The sequence below is a fragment of the Furipterus horrens genome, unplaced genomic scaffold, assembly GCF_987537825.1.
Source record: "Furipterus horrens unplaced genomic scaffold, mFurHor1.1.pri manual_scaffold_6, whole genome shotgun sequence".
NCBI lineage: Eukaryota > Metazoa > Chordata > Mammalia > Chiroptera > Furipteridae > Furipterus > Furipterus horrens.
In genome coordinates this window covers 165,877,820-165,903,179 of record NW_028327176.1, presented here as the reverse complement: position 1 = coordinate 165,903,179, position 25,360 = coordinate 165,877,820, and the positions used below count along the sequence as shown (strand labels likewise).

Sequence of the window (25,360 nt, the reverse complement as noted above, 5' to 3'; positions counted from 1 at the left end):
ACACTCAACAACCACAACAAACAACAACACAAAAATGAAAATAAAATTTAAAAGCCGATTTGCTTATGCTTTGGACACTGACATCACAAAAATTAGTGTATTCCTGTTTCCAAATACTTGGCCAGCCTCCGATACAAAGCTGAGAAGCCCAAGAGTCAGAATTTAGGTCCGTAACGAATATAAGAACTCCAGCCTTCCTGTGAGGGCCCTTTACAGATTATCTAACAAACTCACAATTCATTCCCACGGAAGCATTTATGGAGCACTCGACATCTACCAAACCCTGAGAAAGGATTTGGGTTTCCAGTTATGAATAAGCAACATTCCCTGCTTTCACTGAGCCTGCCATCGTAAAGACTTACATTTCAAAATGCATGTTATGATACAGATCTTTAACATTTAAATTTCAAAAATTGTAGAATTACTTTATAAAACACTTGTTTTACTTGAGAAAGTCGTTGTCTATAGGCATATTTCCCTTGCATAGGGATCAATTAATTCGTGACACATTGCCTGGACTTTCAAATATAGGCAATTCCCTGTGTAATCCTGAGCGACAGTAATTTGCTAGGATTAAAAGCCTTTCACTGCCTACACCACATACTTGACCCCAGAGGCAACTTAATTGTGCAGGGAGAGAGTTAAAGTAAACACTACTATTAGCTTCCAAACATCTCTATAAAGCTATCAATCAAAAATATTTACTAAGGGCAGTGCAATATGTCATTTTCTCACACGCTACCCACTTCTCCATCCTCCCTCTCCTACATCGGAAGACAAGTCGCGGTTCCCGGTCGAAAGGCCCCGGTGGAGCCGCGGGGAAGCCGAGCATGCTCAGTAGCTGGCGCCGCTTTCAGAGCTCCGGGCAAGCTTCGGCTGGAGCCTGCGCTAGGCTGCGGGATCCAGCCGCAGCTGATAATCCTGTTCCTGGAAAGCCCATCTTCTTCGCCCAATAAGGTGCGGCTTTCGCATCCCTCCTCAGCTTGCAGCCCTGCCTCCGCGGGCTCCCCCGGAGTCCGCCAGCCCCGAGCCAATTTGCCTGCTCAGAGCTGGACGCATCCTTCTCGTGCCCACGCTTCAACCCGGTGCTCCTAGCGACCGCTGGATGATTGAGCAGAAATGACAGGCTTGTGCTGCACCGTGACTGGCGCGTGAATGCAACTTCTAAGTTAGAGAGAGGTGTGTCACGGAACAAAGTGCCCTTGGGAAGATTCTTGCCGCAGCTCAAATCGTCGTTTCTTTATTCACTTCTTGTCACCCTGGCACTCCCCGCGCCTGCCCTGGAGAGATGGTAACAGTCGTCACGAAGCTGGTGCACTGCTTTCCATTCCGGTAAGGAGAGCCCCTTTGCGTGCTTTTCTCTTTTCAATGCGTTTTTTAGCTCTGAAATCCACAGACGGGAAAGGTCTTTCAACTGTTAGCCTCGTTCTCACTTTGTAAGTTTGTTTTTAACGGAGGCTGCAAAAAGGGACTTTTTCTGTGATTTCAAACATCCTTTCAGGTTGAAGTTAAAAATAAGCATTGGTGTTCTTTCTTCCCTCAGTGTTCTTGACCCTGCTCTGGACCAGTTTGGTAAAATTTAGATCTCTATTTTCAAGGTGAAGTTAAAAGTATTTAACAAAATAAAATATTCCTGTCATATTTTGGAAAAAGGTACTTCATGTCATATAGGGAAACATACTATAATTGGTTCAAGATTAGTATGATTTCAGTTACAGCCAACAGAGAATAATTAATAATATTAAAATTCAGCATCAACCTTGATCAGCATTGAACTTGAACTAACTAGAAAGGAATATTCATACCACAGTTATCTGGTTGTTTGTAAAAACAAGTGTTCAGGGATTACTCTTGAGATAAATAGGAGCCCACAGATTTCCAGAAGAGTAACAAATTAGCACCCCTCATATTCTTTGGGTGTTGAGCAGGATAGCTTCTCCCCAGAGGCACCAGTTCAAAAGTAAAGAAAGATTCAAAATGTAGCCTTGTGGTTACATATTAACTTTTTGATGGCAGCTATGGAGTCAACATCTTCAGGTGGCTCTTCATGTAAAAGAAAAACAAATGAGAGAGAGGAGGCTTTCAGAACATAAACCAAGAGCTTTCAAATAAATGGATTTAACTTCTGTGCTACCACGGAAAACCTATCCAAAATGCCATGAAATAATAGCCACAGGTTTAATTACTATTAATTTGTCTGGGGAAGCTTTGAAAGGATCACTTTCCCAAGTAAATCCCAAATTAATTAGCAATAGTAGGTTTACAAGTATTGCCTAACATTTAGCAACTGTAACCAAATGGGGCAGAAAAAGTGTTTTCTTTCTAACCTGATAGTAGATTTATTTCTTGCTTAATCTAAATATAAATTTATTAGTAACAGTCTATTTAAAACAGTAGCTATGTGTTATTTCTTTAAAACAGTAAAGAATTTTTTCTTATCAAAACTAAAAAAACAGAATTACAACTGGTGCAGTGATAAAGAGGAAGAAAAGAGACAGGAAAATAATGCTGAGTGGTAAATATCTGACTGGAAAAAAATTGGAATTTCTGGACAGATTATTACTTTTAAAGCCTTCTTTTAAACGTGATTTAGTGTTTGTGATAGCTTCTCTTGTGGGCCCATTTAACTATGAACAAGTGAGCAACCTCTAGTATGAAAGGGTATGAACTCAAGCTTGTGTAGAGGTAAGAATTTTTATTTTTAGTTTATTCTATAAGGACTGGAACCCAACGGCATTCAGTCCAATAGGCCTTCTGTAGTAGGGACAAAGTTTTTTAAAGTCTCATTACTAGTCTGGGAGCAGGAGAAATCCATTCCTTCCTTTTCTGATGGAAAGACCTCAATTCTATGCATTTGCAGGGCTCCAAGTTCTGAGTTCTCAGCTGACCTGTGGCAAGACAAAAACTGCTCTGGGTCCTCTGACGTTAATAGTCTGGCTTCTGACCTTCACCTGTTCCTACTGGCTGACCTCAAGCCTATCCCAGCCCAGGTGTTCCTCAGCACAGTTGACACAAGAAACACCCTTTTCAGAAGCTCCCAATGACCCAACATTGTACTAAGAAAAACTGACTTGCAAAACATGTGTCTACTTGTTCTTGGTGGTCTCGTTCTATGGAATGGTTTCTGGGAGGTGCTTTCCCCCAATAGTGATCTAGTTAGACTTGCAATGTGTTCTAATGCTGGGAACTAAAATCAGCAATCTCCTAGAACAGTGCCATAACAGTCAAGTGGGAGATGAAAACCAGGGGGGAAAAGTTACTCCCACATTTGGATATTGAGGAGTGGGTAGACAGTTCTTCTCTACTCTCTCATCCAAATATGACAGGAGATGAAAAGTAAAACTATTTCAGTGCAAGTCATGTTTCCCTTTCTAAGAGGGGAGACTAGCAGTGGGGCCGTTGTACCCTCTGCGTCTGTCCCTAACCTGTCCCAATCTCACCACCCACTTGGTATCTCTTCCATATCAGATAGAAAAAAAGTGGGACTTTACAGATTCCCTTAGAGTGGCTTCGTCTGTGAAGCAGACACTTGAAATAGAATGAATTTTATTTTTTCTTTAACAAGCAAATAGTACCAGAACTTAAGTCCTCATATGCATATTTTTTTCCTGCCTTTTTCTTCATTAAGGAAGAACTTATGTCTGCTTTTTTATTTCTACCACTCTCTTTGACATAGACTTAACGAGCGTTCAGGGTTAGATCACAGTTCAGCTGCAGTTTGTTCATTCTCAAAACCTAGACCAAGATTTAGCCTAAGTATTGATATTTTCAATAGGGGGACCACATGCTCAGTAATCTTCTTATTTTAATAATAGTAAAATATAGAACTTTCTTAACTACCGCCATATCAGATTTTTTTTGGTAGCAGTCCAGAAAGAATTAATCAACTATCTTTGTATAGCATGAAAAGTGTAAGCCCTTACCACTGATTGCTTTTGATTTAATAAATGAATTTCCCATTACTTAGAGTGACTTCCAGCTTTCGATTTAGCAACTTAGGGAAAGGGTAATTGTACCTGTACAGAACTAAAAGTACTCAAATTTTAACTGGCGTCTAGGCAAGAAGCCAGAAATACCCAGCTAGTTCTAGGGTTGATATAGTCATGTCCAAAATTCCAGGAATTCTGTGCCGTCTTCAAGGGCATATTTAACTTTTAGCCCAGCCAACCACTTTCAGACCATCAATGCTAGGAATTCATCTCGAGAACACAGATACATCCTGAATTTTGAGAATAATGAAGATAAGGCTGGTATTGTTCCTCTGTGACGTTGTTTTCTGGAAGGGGAGGGATAAAAGGAGCAAGTCCAGTTGCAATCTGAATATCTGCATTTCTTGGAACAAATCGCTATTTCTCACGTCCTCCTCCTGCATCTTTTAGTTTCTTGTATTATTTTATTTGAATGTCTTGGTTATATCACTTTTAAAAAGTTGTCAAGTTATTGCAGAGTTAACCTGATGAACCCAAGTCCCCCCAATAAAAACATGCAAAGGCACAACCCTAACTAAATCCCCATTTTCGGCTTCTACTTCAGTATATCACACAAACTAGCAACGGTGGTGTCATGACATGCTGAGAAAGAAAATGCACAATCTCAGTAACTTCCTTGTGCACGTCATAAAATAAATTTGAAGTCAATGTTCAGATAAAATCTTTCCAGTTGGTAACTTTTTCCCTCCCCCTCCTTCCTCACCAAATGTTTATTGAGCACCTATATGATGAGCTCTGTTGTGAAATTTAAAGAGATGTTTGAACAAGATGGATAAGGTTTCTGGTCTCAAAGGGCTTATATTAATTACAATATAGTGGGAAAGGGTGCCAATCTCGTGGAGAAACACACAAAAAATAAGATAATATCAAGGTGGTTGTAAGTGATGTGAAGAGCAAACAGAGAAATGATTGGAATGTGATTTTTGGTGGGACACTCAGGGAAGCCCTCTCTAAAGATATGATATTTGACCTGGGATGAGAATGGAATCAAAGTCTGCGTACATGTTCATGGTTGCTTGGTTTGTTTTAGAGATGATGTAATGTAGCCCAGAACAAAGGAAGGCATTGGAGATTGGGAAGGGTTAGGGAAAAGTGTGGTGGTGGAAAGGGAAGATTTAGGGACTAGCATGGGGAGATGGGGGAGGTTAGATGATAAGATTAGAGGTATAGGTCAAAGCCAGGTCAATAGGCCTCCTAGAGGCAGAATTTTTAAGTGCATTGAACCCACTGGAGGGCTTTACATTTTCAAGAAGCACTATGGTTGCTGAATGGAGACTGCACTGTAGGGCCAAGAGAGAAAGCAGGGAGATCAGGGAAGACGCTACAGCAGTTGTCAGAGAAGATATTGGTAACTCGAACTAATAAAGTAGCAGTAGAGGTGGACTTTCTTTGTTAAATTATATTTTATTTTCAGTTACAGAAGTAATATGTTTTTATGGTAGAAAACCTGGAAAATACACAGAATGTCCCCCAAAATACTAAATTATAATCCCACCACTCAAACTTAATCACTCTAATATTTTTGATATCTATCCTATAGAAAACTTAGAAAACCCTGGGACCTGTCCCCCCCATGAAATATCTTATCATCTTATCACTTAATTTTACATATGATACTTTTGGCGTCCTATGAACTCTTTTTGAAGCCAATGTATTATTTTTAGGAAACTGGTTTATTCTGGATATTCTGATAAAACATCTCTTGGCTGAAATAAGCTAGAAAACAGCTTGCTCTAAGTCTGGGTGGAAAAAAAAAATTCATGTGCCATAGAATCACTTTCTTCATTTATTCACGAATTTACTGTACACCAGATGCTGGGGCTCTATGACCTGTGGAGTGTGCTCCCTTTATTAACTATGACCTTCATGTCTCAAATTGGTACCTCTACATTCCATGGGATTAGGAAAACTGAATTTGACCTTCTAGGCACATCTGTAAATTGTATTGTTCACTATCCCTGCTTTTGTAAAGACTTTGCAAAGACTTTCCTACTAGAACTCCCATGCCAATTTTTGGAATCTTTTCACTTGAAGTAGCCTGGGAAGAGGCTGAACTTGGGAGGTCGGCGCTGGCCTGCAGTGGACCAAGGAAATCTTTGGGACTAGGAGGACCAAACATTAAATTTTTTTTTCTAGGTTTTTGCTCATAGACTCTTCACCTTTCAGAAGTACTTATCAGTAAGAAAAAAAACTGGACTTACTCCAGGCAGGGATTTCTGGAACATGAAAGGGAGTAATCTTGCAGTCGTTTCCTATGACTTTCCAAGAATGTGCCCTTTCCATCTCTTTCCTGGTTTTTAAATGCAATACAGTTTATAAGTGTGTCATATCCTGTTTATTGTTTAAAAAATCAGTAGTTTGTTTGTACTGTGCTTTCATACTTTCAGAATGGTTTTATATAAGTTACTCTATGAAAGAAACACTTGAGACTACACTTGATCTTTTCCCAAATATCTGAAATTCAGCAGAATAAGGTGTATCTTTGTCTTTCAAACTTGGTTTTCCTGTTGTCTTTCTTGACGCAGGTAAGAACCTTACCTGTTCTAAAGTCTCCTGACTGAGAAAGGGGAGAATCATCTTTCGCTCTTTCTTTTCATTTAATAGGAAAGAACATTTATGCAAGTTCAGAAAATCCTCCCAAATCTTTTCCCCCCATCCATTCACCTGAACACTATTTTGGTTCAATAAATTTCTTTCATCTTTAACTTGGTCTGTTAAGCGTTCTCCTGCAGTATTTCCCTATTTGGTCCTCTATGCTATAGCCAGAGTGATCTGTTGGGACCTTTTCTTTCTTCCTTTCCTTCCCTTTCCTTTCCTTTCTCTCTCTCTCTCTCTCTCTCTCTTCCTTCTTCCTTTCTTCCTTGCTTTCAGTATTTGATGGTGACAGTTTCCAAATTATATAATACAGTGCCACATATCCAGATAATCTCCGAACTTCTGAGACTTACAAGGCACAATTTCCCTTTATTTTCTAAGTCTATCTTCCTCCCTTTCTCACCATTTTATCACATGGTTTAGCTATGTTGATCTTATCATTTCTTCAGTGTGTTAAATCTTCGACTTCATACCTATGCACCTGCTGTTTTCTCTACCCGGAATATCTTTTACCCTCTTCCCCAAATTTCATAATTCTATTCAGCCCCGAAGAGCCATACCTAACATTAGCTTTTCCAGAGCTTGCCAGGCATCGCTTTTACATTCCTGGAGTAGTTCCATCAGTATTAAAGCATTGTTTCTTTTTTGTTTTTGGAAGCCACTCAGTGGTGATTTATTCATTTATGTTATTATACATTATTTATTGTGTGCCTTCTATATGCCAGATATTACATTATTTCTGGGAGATACAGGGATGAATAAAATAAGAACTTGTCCTCCATGAATGTACAGTCTAATGATAAGACATCTACAAAGAGAGAGACTGTTAGGGTAAAAGCAGGATGCCATTTGGGGTCATTATAACTATTATTACAGATTTTGGTCCCTCTTTGGATCAGGCTTCTTTCTTCAACCCTGTGGGTTCACTTAGGCAGTTAGTTCACTTAATCCTGATACCATGAGCTGAGATCTGTGAATTAATGGGCAGAGAATATGACTTGTTGGAATAGAACCATCATGATTGGAATAACAATATAGTATCAGAGATCTCACTGGCAATTTTTTTTTTCATTCTAAGATCCCTCAAATAATAGTTCTGTCAGAGCTCTTTTCTCATTCTGTGCATGAAGAAAATTGTTTTTATTTTTAAAATGGACTTTATTTTTTAAAGCATTGTTAGGTTTACAGCAAAACTGAGAGGATGGTACAGATATTTCTCGTGTACCCCCTGCCCTCACAGATGCCTAGCCTCCCTATTATAAACGTCTCCCACTAGAGTGGTACATTTGTTACCTCTGATGAACCTATATTGACATGTCATAATTACTCAGAGCCCATAGTTTACAGTAGGGTTCACTCTTGGTGTTGTACATTCTATGGGCTTGGACAAATGTACTATGCATATATCCACCCTTATAGTATCATACATAGTGTTTTCACTGCTTTAAAAATCCTCTGTGCTTCTCTGATTCATCCTTCTCTCTCCCGTAACCCTTGGCAAGCACTTATCTTTTTAATGTCTCCATAATGGTTTTGCCTTTTCCAGAATGTCAAATAGTTAGAATTGTACAGTATGTGGTCTTTTCAGATTGGCTTCACTCATTTTGTAATATGCATTTGTTTTCCCATTTTCCTTTCATGACTAATTAGCTCATTCTTTTTAGCGTTGAATAATGTTCCATTGTCTGGATATACCACAGTACACTGTTTATTTATTTCTAATTATTTGTTTATTTTTTTCCTGTTGAACTTGGATTTATGGGGGTAGGGCTTTGACATTTGGTTCCAAGCACATAGTAAGAACCTACTTAGTATTTACTGTATGAGAAAGTGAAAAGCAAATAAATGAGACACAATCCTTTCTCTTTTCCTCCTTTTACTTAGAGTCTGTTCTTCTTCACCTGGAAGCAACTTCCACATTGAGTGGAAGTGTGCATTTATGAGTGAAAGATGATGTTTCATTTTGTTTCTTTCCCAACTATTCTGCCATCATTTCTTAAACGTGGGGGTCAGCAAACTATAGTCCTTTGGCCAAATCTGGCTGACACCTGTTTTTGTAAATAAAGTTTTATTGGAACACAGCCACAACCATTCATTTATGTATTGTGAATACCAGAGATGAATGGTTGTGACAGAGACCACATGAGCTGCAGGGCTGAAGACACTGACATCTGGGCCTGTACAGCAGACGTTTGCTGACCGCTGCTCTAACCCAGGGAAGGAGCTGGAGGTTGAGATCAGCGTGGCGAAGGTGATCACTTGTAGAAACATTTCCACAGTAGCAGCTTTAGGTCCTTTTTTAGAGAAATACATTTCTGAGTTTTATTTTGATTTGTGTAGTGAATATAGAAAGTATAAAAGAAGATCTGGTGAAAGGTCTGGTTGCTTTGTTTTAGTAATTACAAAACAATGATTTTGACCTAACTTATTTTTGGATTAGGTAGCTATTATCAAACTAACAAGAACCAGAATGACCTGGAGGGCTTGTTAAACTGCAGAGTGCTGTCTCTCTCCCAAAGAGGTTCTAATTCAGTAGGTCTGGGTGGGGACCTGGAAGTTGAATTTCAAACAAGTTCTCAGGTGTTGCTGATGCTGCTAGACTGGGGACCATGTTCTGAGAACCATTAATTGAGAACAATAGTTTCAAGCCTCAGCGGTATCTCAGAACCACTTAAGGAGTTTTAAGTTTTTTATTTTAAAAATAAAATATGCTTGAGCCCTACCCAAGACTTACCAAGTCAGATTCCCCAGGGTTGATCTGTATTTTTAAAAGAATGATTCTGAAGAATACTTATTTATCATGCTTTTTAGAACTATCATATGAGCTCTGCCAATTAAGGTGTATATAAAACATTTTGACTAAAACATTTGAAGTACCAATTAGATATAAATTTTATTATAGTCTCAGTTTGAAGGAAAACTATAAACTGAAATGTTGTTTATTGTATGTACATTACATTTAGTTATCAATGGACTTTAATAAAACTATAGTCCAAAAAGTATGGTGTATTCAATTCAGCAAAAAATTTTTTTAGTTTCCTTAATAAATTTGTTAAGTATTAGTTTGTAAGTTTTGTTTTTTCACTATGTAAAATTAATTATAACTCTATACTTGATAATTTCCCTTTCCACGTTTTCTGAAAGTGAGTGAGGTTTGAGTTTGAAGAGAGTGATAGGCAATTCACACTTCATCTCCCATTCATGGTGTTATGGTAATAAGGTTAAATGTACAGATTCCTTTCTTTCCTGGCTCTTCCTCCTGTGTGTGCAGGGAGGAAACATCCCTCAACATCTGGGGAGGTGTTTTTTTAAATAATGCGAAATCCTGTTGCTCTGGGTGTATTTGGGTACTTGTGAGTCTGCTTCTCCTCCATTACTTTCAGCATACCATAGAGCTGTGTTCATTTCTTAATGTTCTGAAGTTCAGTATTATGTCAGAATACAAATCAGGAAAAGCAACCATGAATAGTAAATGTAGAAGAACAAAATCTTTGGTACTTTGGCAGCTAATGTAGTAACCTCCACAATCATGGGCCATACAAAGAACTCTTATGCACTGTGTTTATGAAGACCAAGCATTTTGGTCATGCTTTTGGTCTGCGCATTTAGGAAAACAACAAAGGAAAACAAAAAACTCAACTCTTTTGCGTTAAAAGGATAGGGATAAATACCAAGATCTGGGTTTATAGATCCCCAAATCTATATAACAAAATAGCCATCAACTTCTTCAACTCCAGAATTCCATCTTACAAAATCATGATGATCACTAACATGCAGTGTCAGAGGGTGAGTCTGACGACCAGTTCAACCAACAATGCTTGGAAGTATGAAAGAGCTCATTTTTAAGTGCATTTGGATTAATTCAAGTTTCAGGCTGGCTGTCTTGAGTGAAAATTTTTACACTTTTTTTTTTCTACATTTCATTAGGGGATTAGAAAAGATATTTAGAAGCTATTGTGAGTTAAGCAGAAATGGAGACTTGTTATTCTTTCCTTTCATGAACCTATGGATATTCCTTGCTATGCCTCATTCAGGTCTACAAAGAGAAGCTTTTAGTCCTAAGGATTTATTTTTATAGCTTCTAGTAGGCAATAGTACCCAGGAAAACCCCAATGTAATGGAGAATAGTAATTCATTATCCTATGTTGTTATTATTTTAAGTACACTCATTGGAAAGCATGGACTAGTTATTCAACTAGAAGAATTTATTAAAATGGAGATTACTATTGATAATTTTTAAAAATTAGCTCATCACTTTTGCCTGTTTGAACTTCATTCTCAGTTGAGGATGTTTTAGATTCCTCCTTTATACACAGGCAGGGCCAGTGTCATGGGCATAGCTGAGTACTCTGCTTGTTTTGAGAGCAAAACTAAGTACTTCCTGTTCTTTTTTTTTTTTTTTTTTTTCCATTGCTCATAGGGATGTCGTTTAGTGACTATGCTTCAGATACAGTGAGGTAGATGGCCGAGCGGTTTGGTCAAAGTGGCGATAGTGAATGAACTTTTAAAGGATATTCTCTGGCCCCACTTTAATCTTCCTGAATCAAAATTTTGTGAGAATAAAGGTCAGGGATCTGTGTATTAAAAAGTTCCTTACGTACTGGCTGGTGTGCCTGTGCACGGATATGACCTCCCACAAAGCTCTGTAAGGCCTGCAGTCTGTACCCGGCAGTGGATATAAGTTTCTGGTTTATCTAAGTTGTCAAGAAAAAAGCCCATTTCAGGTAACCTCAAATAAAATTTAGGAGACAGTGGAAATAGCTAGGCTAAGAATTAGTCCAACACACCCAAGTCCAGGATAGTGTTGTGTGATACCAACAGGGCTACCATTTGTCCAACTGCTTATGCCCCCATTGGAAGGGATATGATGCTCTGTGCAGCTTATGTTCACCAACTTCCTAAATACGAGGTAAAGGTTGGCCTTACAAACCATGCTGCAGCATGAAGCCCCAGACTGCTATCACCTGCTGGCCCCTTCTCAGGCCTGGCAACGTAATGAATCTACTTCCAAGTGGAAGTAATCAGAGGGGAATGGAGTAATAAAAGAACTGACGGTTTGCTTAGTGCTTTCATGTGTAGTTTGGATGTGGGCCTCACCAGACTTGGGGCAAGGGGGTGGGGGTGTGAGGTAGGGGTGGAACAGAGGGTGCCAAAGGATCTGTGCAAGTAGGCTCGTCCATCCCTCACAGCACTGCTTACCAGGGATACGTTTAGAAAGTGAGGCTTCAGCGCAGGAGTGAGAACATCTTATGTACATCATGGGGCAGAACGGAGTAACTTATATGCATCTCAGTGAAAGATGGAGGTGTTTATAAGAACCTCAATGCATAAAAACCTTGTTACTCAGATGTGATGGAGATGTACAAGGTCCATGCTGCTGAATGAGATTGTCTAGTCTATGAAACCACCTTAAGAAATAAGTTTCAAGAGGAGGGATGGAACCATCCTGAAATATCTCCTGCCCAGAGGGAAAACTGTGTCTTTCAAGGGCCAGCACCTCAGAGCTCAGGAGAAGACCACTAACAGCTCAGCAGTAAACCACCACTGTCTGTCCTTTCAATGAAAACTTTTCCGATTAAGACATACTTGGATTCCTGATGATGTGAAACCTGAATTTTCATGAGGAAAGAGAGATGGTTAATGAATGTGCCAGAGTTCTGAGTGCTGGGAAGAGGATGCAGCTGGTGTCACGTGAAGGAGTACAGGCAGTGCAATGGGTGGTGGGAGACGTGGGGATGTCCTCTTCCTTCCTTCTCATGCAATGGCAACACAACATGCTAATTTGATAAGGGCTCAGTTCCCTTATCATAGGAACCACTACCAAATCCACATCCTTGGCCAGGCCACTGAACTGGCTTGGCCGTATAGGATGATTTATGAGGGCTTAGACTGAGTTTAGAACTGCCTATTATGTCAGTACTGTAATAGCAAGTAGCCCATTTCCAACTGTTGGATGTGTGTTAATGGAGTGCTAAAGAACGTAAGGTTACACTAATAGTACTGCCTTCCTTCTTATTATAAATATGTTTGGCTGACTTGAGGAAATGAAAACAAAATGCAGCAGGTGATGTTTTCTTCGGTTGATATTAAGGTTGCTTTGTGGCAGATTTCTCCTTGTTTGATATTTATGGAAATAAAGAATTTGGGACTGGCCAATGAGTAAACAAAGAGGTTTTTAACGTTAAATATTTAAATATTATAGAATAAAAAAAAGAGTATATGGAATTAATCAATAAGCAACTTTTGTAATATTGCATAATGTTATAGATTTAATACATTGTATATTTTTGATTGAGATGTTATACCCTGGGATGATGATAATCATCATCATCCAGGTATATAAATGTGGATATCATTAAAATGACCAAATGCAGAGCTGACATGTTATATATATAAGAATAGATATCCTTACTTACGCTTTTTGAATTCTGAATTAGATAATATTAAATCAAACCTTTAGTTACACTGGTCTAGATGAATTGTAATTTTTAGAACACATCAATTAGAGAATCCAACCAAAAAAAATCACAAGAAAATATATTTTTAAATTTTAAATAAATAAATTTCTAGATTTACAAGCCAGATTCATAAAGTAAAAATATTTGTTTTAAAATCGAGTTTTCAGTGTCTTGGACCATCTAATCTAATCATTCTCATTTTATGTCTAAGGAAAACAGACTTAGAGAAGTTAAGCAATTTCCTTTAGGATCTGGGGATTATTTCACTTTGAAGTATTTACAAGACCCTTTTCATAAGTGGAGAGGCTATTATTTTACACAGCGGTCATAAACATTCCTGGATTGGGATCCTGGCTAATCATTTATTTATTTTCCCATACATACTAGCTCTGTGCACTTGGGTATGTTACTTAATTTCTCTAAGGCTTTCAGTTCCTCATCTGTACAGTCTGGAAAATGGTCATGCCCTCCTCCCTCAAAGCGTTGTCCTAGGGATTCAGCCACATAATAACCACAAGCCTACAGCACAATATGGGCCACAGACAAAGAAATCAGGGAAAATTATTATTATTGTTTAGACTAAAACAAATATTTTTATCAGAAAGATCTTTCAAGAAGATGACATTTGTAAACAATACATATCAGAAACACCTAAAATAGAGAAGTTTCCTGGTTATTTCTGATTAAAGAAATCAGTGTCTTTATTATAGCAACCTTTTCCCTGAAAACTTGGGTTTAGTTAAATATCAGTAGTTCTACAAGAGTTTTATGGGTACTTGTGCAAAGTAAATAACTTTGGTCATTTATACAGCTTGCTATGTGCCAGATGCATATATCAACACACTTAATCCTCACAAAGAAACCAGTGAGATAGGTCTTATCATTGTCCCTTTATGACAGATGTTGCAACTTTATGACAGAGAAGTCCACTGGAAAGCCTGAGGTCCCCCTTTGGCTGGTGAGTGGAGAAGCTGACGTGTATTACATATGTCATGGGAGAATTGCTAGTAGAAAAAAAATACTTCAGTTATTATACAAATATGAATTTGATTTGCCTAGATGAGTGTTGATCCAACCAATTATTGGCTACTGAGAACTCCTTTTTATAGAGTTACTAATACAATATTAAAAGTAGCTGCCATTAATCCATGACTTCTGTGGCTTGTAAACTCTATTAAGGATTTCATATATTCTATTTTTTTCTCCATAACAACCTTCTGAGATAGATATGATGATGATATAGATATGATGATTCCCATTTTACAGATGATGGAACTGAAACTGAGTGAAGGATATAGCTTTCTTCAAATCACAGTCATTTGTGTCACTCCAAAGCCACTGTAGTATTTGTTTCTATAATGAATATTGTATATATCTCAGTTATATGCTACTGAAACTGTTAATAAATGATGATTAGAAATAGTAAGCAAAGTAAGTCAATAAGATATTATGGAGAATGCCTTTCACTATCTCAAAATAAAATAAAATTCCATACCTATCAGAAGTTATCTGTATTTACCTCCAGAAAGCAGTGAGTCACTTAATACAAAAAAATGAGGGCAGGGCTTTGACTAGATGTTCTCTTTCCAAACGAAGGCATTCATTTTCCCAGCCAGGATGAGAATTTAGCTAAATATTCCCTTAAAGTAGCACTAGATGGCGTGTGAGAACAAAAGAGATGTAAGATATTTATAGGATACTAGCAACCTCTTACTTCAATTTGCAGTAGAATTTATTTTCTGAAATGAATCATTAATGATTCAGGCCACTGGTAACTAATGTAAGGAACACCTGATTTGATATTTTGCCAATATACATGTCTGCATTATCTCCAATTTGGAGTACAACTTTGATAAATCTAAGTAGAAAGCCAGTTCATTATTTTTGCAGAAGATTAACCAAGTGGATCTCCTGGCATTATTTCTATTCAGTAACTCTGTCCTTATTGTAGCAAAATTAAACTGAAAGTCGGAAAACATGATAAAGTCAAGGAATACTCCTATAAGCTCTATAAAATAAATTACAGTGCTTTTTTGGACATTACAATATATGTTAACAGGAACATAGGGCTTGTGACATTATGCAGGGTGCAAAGAAAATAACCAAAAAGGGTACACATTTATTCTCTAGAGATCTTTGTTTTTATGTCATGAAACTTCCAGACCTTGGGCTTTATTAACTTAATTTATTTGTATTTTCAACTATTACTCATAATTTGTTTTTCCCATTTCTCTTTTGCTCAGCTGTGCTTTCTTTGAAGAGTTGTAGAGCCTTGTGAGGAAGAATAGAACAACAGGAAGAAAAACAAAGGAAAGAAATTGCAAGGGCTGAGACAGAGTGAAGTATTCAGATTAGAAGCTCTAATGCAACCCAGGTCAATCCAATGAGGCCTCATTTTCTGAATGTCTCTAAAGAAATAAAAATAATAATGGTGGATAGAAGGATTAGTTTAAGCCCTTGACCTTCAAATAAAAAAATTTAAAAAAAGGGAAGGGACATAGTAGTCTATGTTAATGCTTTTTTTTAAAAAAAAGAAAGATTTATTTTTATTTTATTTTTTATGTATTGATTTTTGAGAGAGAGAGAGAGAGAGAGAGAGAGAAAGGGAATGAGAGAGAGAGAGAAAGGGAATGAGAGAGAAAAAGAGTTCTTGTTCACTTAGTAATGCATTGATTGTTGATTCTTGAATGTACCCTGACCAAGGATCAAACTTACAACCTTGGTGTATCGGGGTGATGCTCTAACAAACTGAGCCCTTCAAACAGGGCCTAGCCTATGTTCATTCTTAAAAACAACTTTCCAGGAGAGAAGAAAAATAGCATCCTTAAGGAGAAAAGCCTTATGAGTGTCTGTACTTCACAACTACAGAAACTATTTAGAGCTAAATACTTGGAGTAAAGGTGGATGACTTGTTTTAAAGCAAGTTTAAGAGTTAATCTATTGAATAGTTACTATATGCCTAAAATTTGCTACCGTTTATTTATATTATCTTATTTAATGCTCCCAACAGTTTGCGAGGTTTCTATTATTATCCCCACTTTATGGATGAGAGAACTGAGGCTTAAGGAGGTAAAGAGAAATAGCCCAGGGTCTGATGACTACCAAGTGGAGGACCCAAGTCTATCTGATTCTTAAAGCTCAACTTTGAAGCAAGTCACATATAGTCTTCCCTTGAGATAGTGTGGCATTGGAGGGCCAGACTTCATGCCGTATTGTGAGTTACTTGCAATGCTCTTTAGCTGTCCTCTCAATATTCCCCTCCTTTCTCACCCATACTTCCGTGTCCTCACCTCTCACCATAGTGGTCCAGTGTTTCCCAGAAAAACTTGAGCCCTATAGGTCACTTAAAAAATGAAACCATGTCACCAGTTATTATGACCTTACAGGTAACATATGCTTGAACTCAAGTTCTAATGTTAATAGCTAGAGAAAGTGTACTTGCTGATGTTTAGGGGCTGCTGTCTTAGAATTGAACACAAGCCATCTCATTCAACTCCAAAGTTGTATGCAACTCATCATGTAATGATGATTCACCCAATTTTGATGACCCTAATTTTTGAGAGAGTAATACAAGTATTGAGAATTTCAGGAAGGAAAATATGTTTTGTTTAGGCTCCCGGATCGTCCATTATGTGGCAGCAGGCATTCCCACTTACATGCTGGCCTTGTCTCTAAGAAACTTATCTATAAATTAACATTTTAGTAACCTAGGAGATGAATGGGTAGAAGATTATTGTGAAATGTTATTTTGGCACAAGCTGAAGTGAGACCTTGGCGAGCAGGATGTGGTTCATTGTGTAGCTGAGTCTGCTTCGTGACTAATATCCAGCAAGTATCTGAACCTCTTAGTCTGAACCTCTCAGTTTCTGAACCTCATATGTAAAATGGGAGGGTGGGGCTTGATGAGCTTTAACGTCTGTTCAAGCTCTAACCTTCTAGGATTTTTTTTTAGGTTCCACTCCTGAGGAGAGTATTCAAAAGTAGGGCGTGTAATTTTAATCACAGCCAAAAATTATTTGAGGACAGTGTTATAATAATTAATATTCAGAAGTTCTTATAGGTACTTAGATGAAAGCTCAAAAGGAAAGATGATCATGGCTTAGAAAATTCATCAAGTAATTAATTGCAGATGACTAATGCTCTTCCTCCTGCCCTCCTTCCCCTTCAGAGGCACAAGAATAGGGTAAGCAAGCAAGTGAATGTTATTCTTCCTAGCGTGCCTAAAATAGCCAAAGGAAATTTCTGATGTGATTTAGCATGCTTAGATTTGTATTTTCATTAATTGTTATGAAATATAATCTGCTTAATATCTAATCTCATTTGTAATTCTAAACAGCCTATTAACATACTTTGTCAACAGCATCACATATCCACATATTTCCTTTCACACAGAAGTGGGAAGTTGTTCATCTCTCCTTCCTCAGTTCTCTATTTCTTTGTTGCACCTGTATGATCACACTTATATGTGAAATTTAAAAAAAAAAGGAAACTCATAGAAACAGAACAGATTGGTGGTTGCCGGGGGTTGGGGGGTGGGCAGGGTGAAGGTGGTCAAAGGTACAAACTCCCAGGCATAACATAAAGAAATTTTGGGAATATAATATATACAGAATAGTGATATAATTAACAACACTGTACTGTATATTTGAAAGTTGTTAACAGAGTAGATCTTAAAAGTTCTCATCATTAGAAAAAAAATGTACATGAGGTGATGGATGTTAACTAAACTTTTCGTGATAACTTTTGCAATATGTATGTATGTAAAATTATTATGTTGTATACCTTAAACTAATATGATTTTATAAGTCAATTATATCTTAATAAAATGGGGAAAATTAGAGCAGATGTTTGGTCAGTCTTGTAACAAGTGATCTTTTTTTCTAATGGGGAAGCTGGACAATGGTAACAAAAATTCACACTTAGGCCAAGTAGAAGTTTAATGTAGGGAAGCATTGTCATAGGCTGGATCAGTGGGCTCCAAAGTGGAAACTAGAATTGGAGGGCATTAGACTAGATGAGGTCTTAGAAGTTATTTGTTCATCCTTCTTCCCTTTTTCGTATAAGGAAACTAAGGCCAAATAAGTGAAGGTACTTGCCCGTGGTCACATGGTAGGTTAGTGTTAGAGCCAGATGCCCAAGTTCAGAATTCTTCCCCCACACTACATTGCCTGTCTTTTCAGTAATTGATATAGAGAAGAAAAATGGAAAGCAGATAATTTGCAAACTATGGAATTCTGCTGAATTAGTTGATTTCTGTATTTGGCTTCACTTTTTGACACCATGAAACTCAACGTTCTGGTTTTGTGCATTATAGAGTGTACAGTATCTGAATAATCTAAGTATTAGTTTTAGGAGAAAAGGTGTGTGTAATTAACTGTATTTTCTTCCCACTGAAAAATAATTGCATTTCGATGGACTTAGAATATATGCTGTTGACATTAATATGTCGTCGTCGGCAGCCGTCCGTCTCGAGAGACGATGGTGTAGCTTCTTAAGAGTATCTGCACCGCCGAGAATGGCTGTGCAGTCCGACTCGGGAGTGACACGGTATCTGTCTCCTCCCGTGTTGAATAGACATCTTGCGATGACGCTGGAGTGTCCTCTCCAGTGAAGCTGAAGCTACAGAGCCTGGGCAGGGTGATATGGAGGGTCTGCGGTTGCCCATGCAGCAGACCCCCCCCTCTCTTCGCAGCTGAAGGGTCCAAGGGAAAGACGGAGTCAATACAGCTTGGCTTCAGGTGCGCCGCAGGAGTTGCCGGTGTTGACTACAACGTCAAACCGCCTTAGGGACTCCGGCTCCGGATTTTCTGTCGAGGTTTACTCCCTTAGCCTTTCCCCTGAAGAGGTATGCCGCAAGGCAGCGGAGGTTTTTTGGAATCAGAGTTTTCCTTCTCTGATGTGCCCTGACTGGAAGATCGAACCAGCGACACTTAGCTCGCAGGCCGACGCTCAATCCACTGAGCCAAACCAGCCAGGGAAGACATTAATATGTAATATTAGATATAGTAATAACATCTTCTAGTGGTACATTTGTGTGGCCTGTATGTCTGTGTGTAAGTTAAAGTAAAACCAAATGAATTATTGAGGCAGGATGAGGAAAGCCATGAAGCGAGACGGGCTGGGTCCATGTATGCCAGGACTCTTGCATAAGCCAAAGGCAGCGGCAGGACTGAGATACACTCCGATTTCTACTGCCTGGGGCCTTTTAATGAAATGGCTTCCGTTCTAGTCTGGTATTGACTAAAGCACCACTTCAGCAAGGTTTCTTCCCAGTCCTGGTCCCTTTAACTCAGAGTGGATGGGTGCATTTTTGCAGTGGACCTGGAAAATTGTGTCAGTCTGAAGCAGCACAAGAATACTCTATTCTTCTTTCTTAAATTGTCCTGGGGAATCATGGAGACGAAGAGTTCTAGATCACAACCAAGATGATGGAAGCTTTGCGAAGGAAACAATCTTACAGAATCTTCTGCTAAGGTACATTTCCATTTATTGAGTGATTAGCAGATGTGGAGGGATTGGAGGACTCATGGCCCTGTCTTAGACTCTGTACCTGTCCTCACCTGGAATGCAGGGGGTTTCAGGTATGTCTGAATTCTAGTGTTACCACTTATATCTGTATAGAAACACAGACAAGTTCAGTAACTTCTGTGAGCCTGGATTCCCCTACATATCAGTAACTTCTGTGAGCCTGGATTCCTGTACATATGAGTTAACATAAGGTAAAGTAGCTGATGCACACAGTATATGGAAATGGTAACTGCTGTTTTACCTGTCTCATAAATAATTGCATTAGTAGAGAAGAAAGAATAGGCTTTGAAGAGGGGAGGCCTTTTGTTATTGTTGTTGTTAAGCAGTACTCAAATCTAAGGATTTAGATTTATTTGAAATGGAAAAAATGTGTTAGAAAAAGTGTTCAAGAATACATGAATGATTGCTTCTCAAGATCTCCAAGGGATTTCTGGAACATTGTAAAAAGAGCTGGATTCTTCTCTCAGGTCCCAGATCTTGTTGAAATATTAGTTTGCATTATAGCAATATTATAACATTTCTTTTAGAATGTGTTCCCCATTACATTTGAACTTTTAAAAAAATCAAGATTTTCTTAGGATGTTTTTTCTATTTTTGGCACCATGAGACTCAAAGTTCTAGTTTTGTGCATTACAGAATATACAGTATTTGAATAACCTAATTATTATTTTCAGTAGAAAATGTGTATGTAATTAACTATATTTTCCTCCCAGTGAGAAACAATGGCACTTACATACTTTATAATGTGTCATTGGAATTTAAAGTCCTGTAACCCTTGCAATTCATACCTTCCAATAGGACGCTTCCTGTCTATTGGAAAGCCAGTGGTTAATGCGTTGCTCTTACAAATAAACTATAACATGTGACAGACATTGCTTGAATGAAGCACTGGCCCAGAGTTAAACACTGGCAATCCACCAGAAGGCAAGCTGTTTTGGATTACAAGTAGGTCAATGGGCTATAGATGTATTAAAGCCAATGTTCATTTTCTATTAAAACAGTGCAGATAAAGCTGGACGAGAAAGTATGGAGCTGGGGCCGAGTGTTGCCAACTGAGAGTGTAGGTGGTTTGAAGCAACAGGTCTCTTGGTTCCCTGAAGAAGGAAATTTTAGATTATGGGAATTGGATGGCATAGGACATTTGCTGCAGTCTTTCCATAAGAATAGGTCAGCAAGGATCAAAAGTCATTCTCATGCAAGGTCTAGTCATTGATTTTTTTCCCCCCTTAACATTAGTGCCATGGTTGTTCTTCTCTTTTATTAATAGTAAAAAAGAATACAAATTGCTTTATTTTATTATATAAAATTATATTATTTATTATATAAAATAATTCTCACTTTAAAATACTGAAATACAAAGAAATATATGAAAGTAAAATTGCTCCAAGATAGCACCATTAATATTTTAATCACTGCCCTTTCATGATTCTCTTCATATATGACATTATTTATAGTGCAGCATTTTTTCCCACCTCTTATTTTCCAGTACCTTTTCCCCCATAACTGCATTCAAAACAAAATAATACAAAAACATGTAATGAGAACTTGGTGTGTACCTTTTTATTTCTTTCTTCATACCCATATAATCATATGGAGACGTATGGACATAGTATATTTTGTGATGTGTTGTTTTATAAGAAATAAGACTCTTATAACACTAGAGCTTAAAGCCTTTTCTGATGTGAGTGGAGAATTCTAGATTTTTATGCATTTCCCTCTAAATTTGTATAGTTGTCTTATCCTCACCCAACTCAACAGCTTTTACAAAGGATCCCCAAGGCTGTCAACTTAGTTTGCATGGAAACAGTTCTTTTTTGAACTCATGCTTTATCAATTTAAATAATATGGAAGTACATTACTTAATTTAAATAATAGGTCTCACCTATTGGAGTACGTTACTCATTCTTGGTAAACATATAACTCAGACTGTGAGAAAAGAGCTCTACCACCCTGACAGAAGCCCACATGTTTGAGACATTCTGCTTCTGCCCAGAGCTTTACATAAGGTTAGAATTCTGTTCTCCCAACATGTCTGATTTCTGCTAGGATGGTAGGGGCTATACGTGCTGTTGTGTGTCTTCTGCCACCATCACCCCATGTAATATTTTCCCGACATGCTTTTAAATTTCTGATTATATGAAGAAAACAAGATTTGTTGAGAAGGACTGAACTTCCACTCCCTTTACTAATTTTGCATACTTTCAATAATATACAAAGTTCTTTAAATAACATAATGCTCTGTTACCCATTCCCAGGTTCTCTTCACTTATGTGTTGATGATGCTCCCTATTTGATGTTGAATCTGTTGGCTCTCTCACATGTTTCAACACTTTGCTGACAAGATGTAGTCTTTCCCTTGGTATATGTCCCTTCTTACACCAGAGTCCTTATTATCAAGTTGGAGTATTTGGCTATACAAATGCGTCTCTTTTTCCCGCCTCCCCAAATAGCTTAGAGAATTACTGCAAAAGCAACTTCAGACCCATTATTTTATGGATTCTCTAGTCTAGAAATTACGATTCAAGTAAAACAGCAGGGCTGCCTGTGTCAGCTAGAAAATGGGCTGGGCGGTGTCAGGAGTCTGGCTGGTCAGAAGTCACGTTTAGGGGAAGTCAGTTGTGAGTGATGAGCTGCAACTCAGCAGACAAATTGGCAACTCCAAGAAATCAATAGAGGGATGAGGCAGAAATTCAAGTTTAGAATCCTGAAGAGAGAGGGTCAGGGAACTAGGCAGAGACATGCACAATGAGGAGAATGGAATATCTGTTTGAGTTCCCGTGTCAGGATCCCAACACTAGGCCTTAGTCATAGATCGAATAGCAGCAGTGTAATGGCATTTAATGCTGGAGTCGTTGGGGGAAAGTTACATCCCCGTGAATGAAAGGGCATGGCCGGTCATGCAGAATTGATAAATATATTTTACTTTATATTCCTTTCAGTAGTTATTTAGGTACCTGCAAAATTGACCTCTTTGGTCTAAATCTTTAAAGGGGACCGAAGCTGGAAACAGAAATGAGAGGTGGTGGTGATATTCTACTTGTGTCTGTGGAGCTCAAATGCTCAGTAATGGCTCAGTGGGACAAAGGAATGAGCTGGTAGCCACTTGGATGTACTTGCTCCGTCAAGATACATTGGTTTCTTCTAATTTGTCATCCTGGATTATCACTCTGGATTATCTATTTACAGAAAGTAGGGGAAAAAATAGATTCATTAACTCAACGTACTCTATAGCAGATGACAAATTAAAGATCAGAAGTACATCTGCAATAATGTCAACAATAAAAATAAAGGAAAAAAAAGTATTTCCCATTAAAAAGTACAGAAATTTTTGGTCTAGGTTTTAGCAAAAACAAGGTAACAGAAAATATTAAATTTATTATCTCCTGTCAGGATCATGAAGATAAATGGATAATACTTAAAAAAAATCTTTTTCACATTTGATTAAGAAAAACAATAGCTACACGATATGAACAGAGAAAATTCTAGAATTTTTTTGTGTTTGTTTCAGAAAGTTGTTGTTAATGCTGTTTACCTGCTATGTTTTAACTGTTTCTAGTAAAGTGTCTTTTCTGTTTTGGGGTAGGCACATTTTATGTGATTATTATATATTAATTTCTTCTTCATTGATCATTTCTCATTATAGTTACATGTTACCTCACTTATTAGGGAAACCTGGAAATATTAGTTAAGCCCATTTTAAAAATGCTTTATTTTATAAGAATGACAATAATAAAAAGTACCAGAATGTGTCTGATCTCTGTATTTATGTCATGTGACTGAATTAAGTTTAAATGGAGTTGATTTTTCTGCATATCTTATAAATACTAGAGCTTTTGATTAAGGTTCTAGAATAAAGAAGCAGTTTACCTATAAAGCTATTACAGATTATTCTAAAACAAACCAGAAATGTTGTTCGCTTTGAAGAAAATTTATGAGGAGTGAACGCCTTGGGGATCCGTTATTACAAGTTTTTCTCATAGATCAAAAGTATGCTGGAAACCCCTATACTGGGATATCTTTTGGAATGGGCTCCTGAGCCACATAAAAATCTCCCTCATAGACAGTTCTTATGTAGTATTAGAATGTGTTTTATTGTAAAACCAGTTAAGTTACTTTATAGTCACATGTGAGCTGTAACCTGTTCCTTGCAATTTAAGTGGTACTAATGGCGATGTCATTTGCAGTAATGCTTTTCTATTTTCTCTAATTAAGGAGCTCTTGGTGTTTTAATTTCATAATAAAACCATGTATCTTTGCTTTATAACTTTTTTCATTTCTTTAATTTTTCCCCTCTCAGTTTGTTTTCAATTTTTAGCTCAGCACATTTTAAAATGGCTGGTTTACCCAAAGAAATTGTTTTTAAAAATGTAAGTATTCTATTTCTCTACTCTGTTAGACTCCTGATCAGAAAAAATCTTCTAAATACTTGGTGATTCTATTTGCTTTTTCAGAACTGTGGCAAAGCATATCTAATATATATTTTTTGCTTTAACCATTTTAACTATACAGTTCAGTGACATTAAGTCCATTTGCTTTTCTACTGGATAAAAACACAGGGAGATGTGTAGTCATTCAGAAGTACACTTTTAGTAAGAAGTCTAACACAAATTAGTTGATGAAATAAGGATATAGTTGCATTAACCTAAAAACTATTTAATTTTGATTTATATCATAATTTGCTATTCATTTATCATTCATTTAACCAATATTTGTTAAGAGTCTCCTATCAGTCTACCTTAGTAAAAGAAAAAAAGGAAAAAGTCCTACCACCCATGAAGGACCTCTCTTAGACTCATGTGTAGGGAGTCACACAAGACAACCAATTATATATACTGCAGAAATATCTAGAATGAAGAAAACTAGACTTTAAAATGGAAGCCTAGAAGAAGGTTTGCACAGGTCTTCCTGGCCAGGCAGAGCTGAGCCAAGTAGGTTTTACTCTTAACATAAAGGGTGAGTAGGCATTCACCAGCTAGGAAGGCCAAAAAAGAGTTGACTGTTTATGCTAAGAGAACAGCATGTACCAAGGCGTGGCTTTTGTGAGCCACCCGGTGTCTGTAGGGAGTGACGGTGGGCCCATGGTGGTGGCAGGCTGGCATGTCTGTAGAAGAATGTTGAGGTGATGTTTAGAGGGCTGAGGGGGACCATCGTGAAGGACATGATAAGCTGATGATACTGATGTTTCTAAAAACGTGGCCTGAGTCAGGGATGTTCTTAGTTGGCAGTGGGAGGAGCGTGGCCTAGGTAGCCAACACATTTGGAAAATGTTCAGTTAAAACAAGGTTTTTATTTTTGGTGTAGGACTTCTTGGAGGCTCAGTTTATTAGGTGAATTCTGATTTTCCCAGGGTAAAAATGGCATGGCCTGATTCCTAAAATATGCTGACTGCAGAACAAGTCACCTCTCCCCAAGCCCTTGGTGGCCCATTGGAACACATTCATCCCCCTGTCTCTGTAAGGTTATGGATCCTTGGTCTATTGAAAATTTTTAAAAACCAGTGACTAAATTAAGGATCCTCAATGTCAAACAAGTTTTATTTGACTTAGTACATTTTTTCATGTGCGTAAAATTTACTTTGTAAATATGGCAGAGATCTTTATTCCTTTTATTTATTATGATAAGCTGTAATTGAAATATATCTCAGTTGAGTCTCTTGTTTTGTTGTTTTCTGTTTTTAACAAGAGATCAGTTGATTAGGATGGAATATTTTCAACATTAAAGGGATTCTGGAATTTATGGTTAGAAACCCTTTGTTAACTTTAACATAGCCCAATAGTCAAACAAATAATT

The 25,360-nt window shown here is 37.7% G+C and overlaps 1 protein-coding gene across 1 annotated transcript in view; it reads left to right on the top strand.

Moving 5' to 3' along the window:
• Nucleotides 1–1,202: 1,202 nt before the first annotated feature.
• The window catches only part of ARHGAP18 (Rho GTPase activating protein 18), a 168,798-nt gene continuing 144,640 nt past the window's right edge, over nt 1,203–25,360 (top strand). Inside the window, exon 1 of the mRNA XM_090279834.1 lies at nt 1,203–1,332. Coding sequence (XP_090135960.1) covers nt 1,289–1,332 — 44 coding nt within the window. The 5' untranslated portion in view covers nt 1,203–1,288. The remainder of the gene's footprint in view (nt 1,333–25,360) is intronic.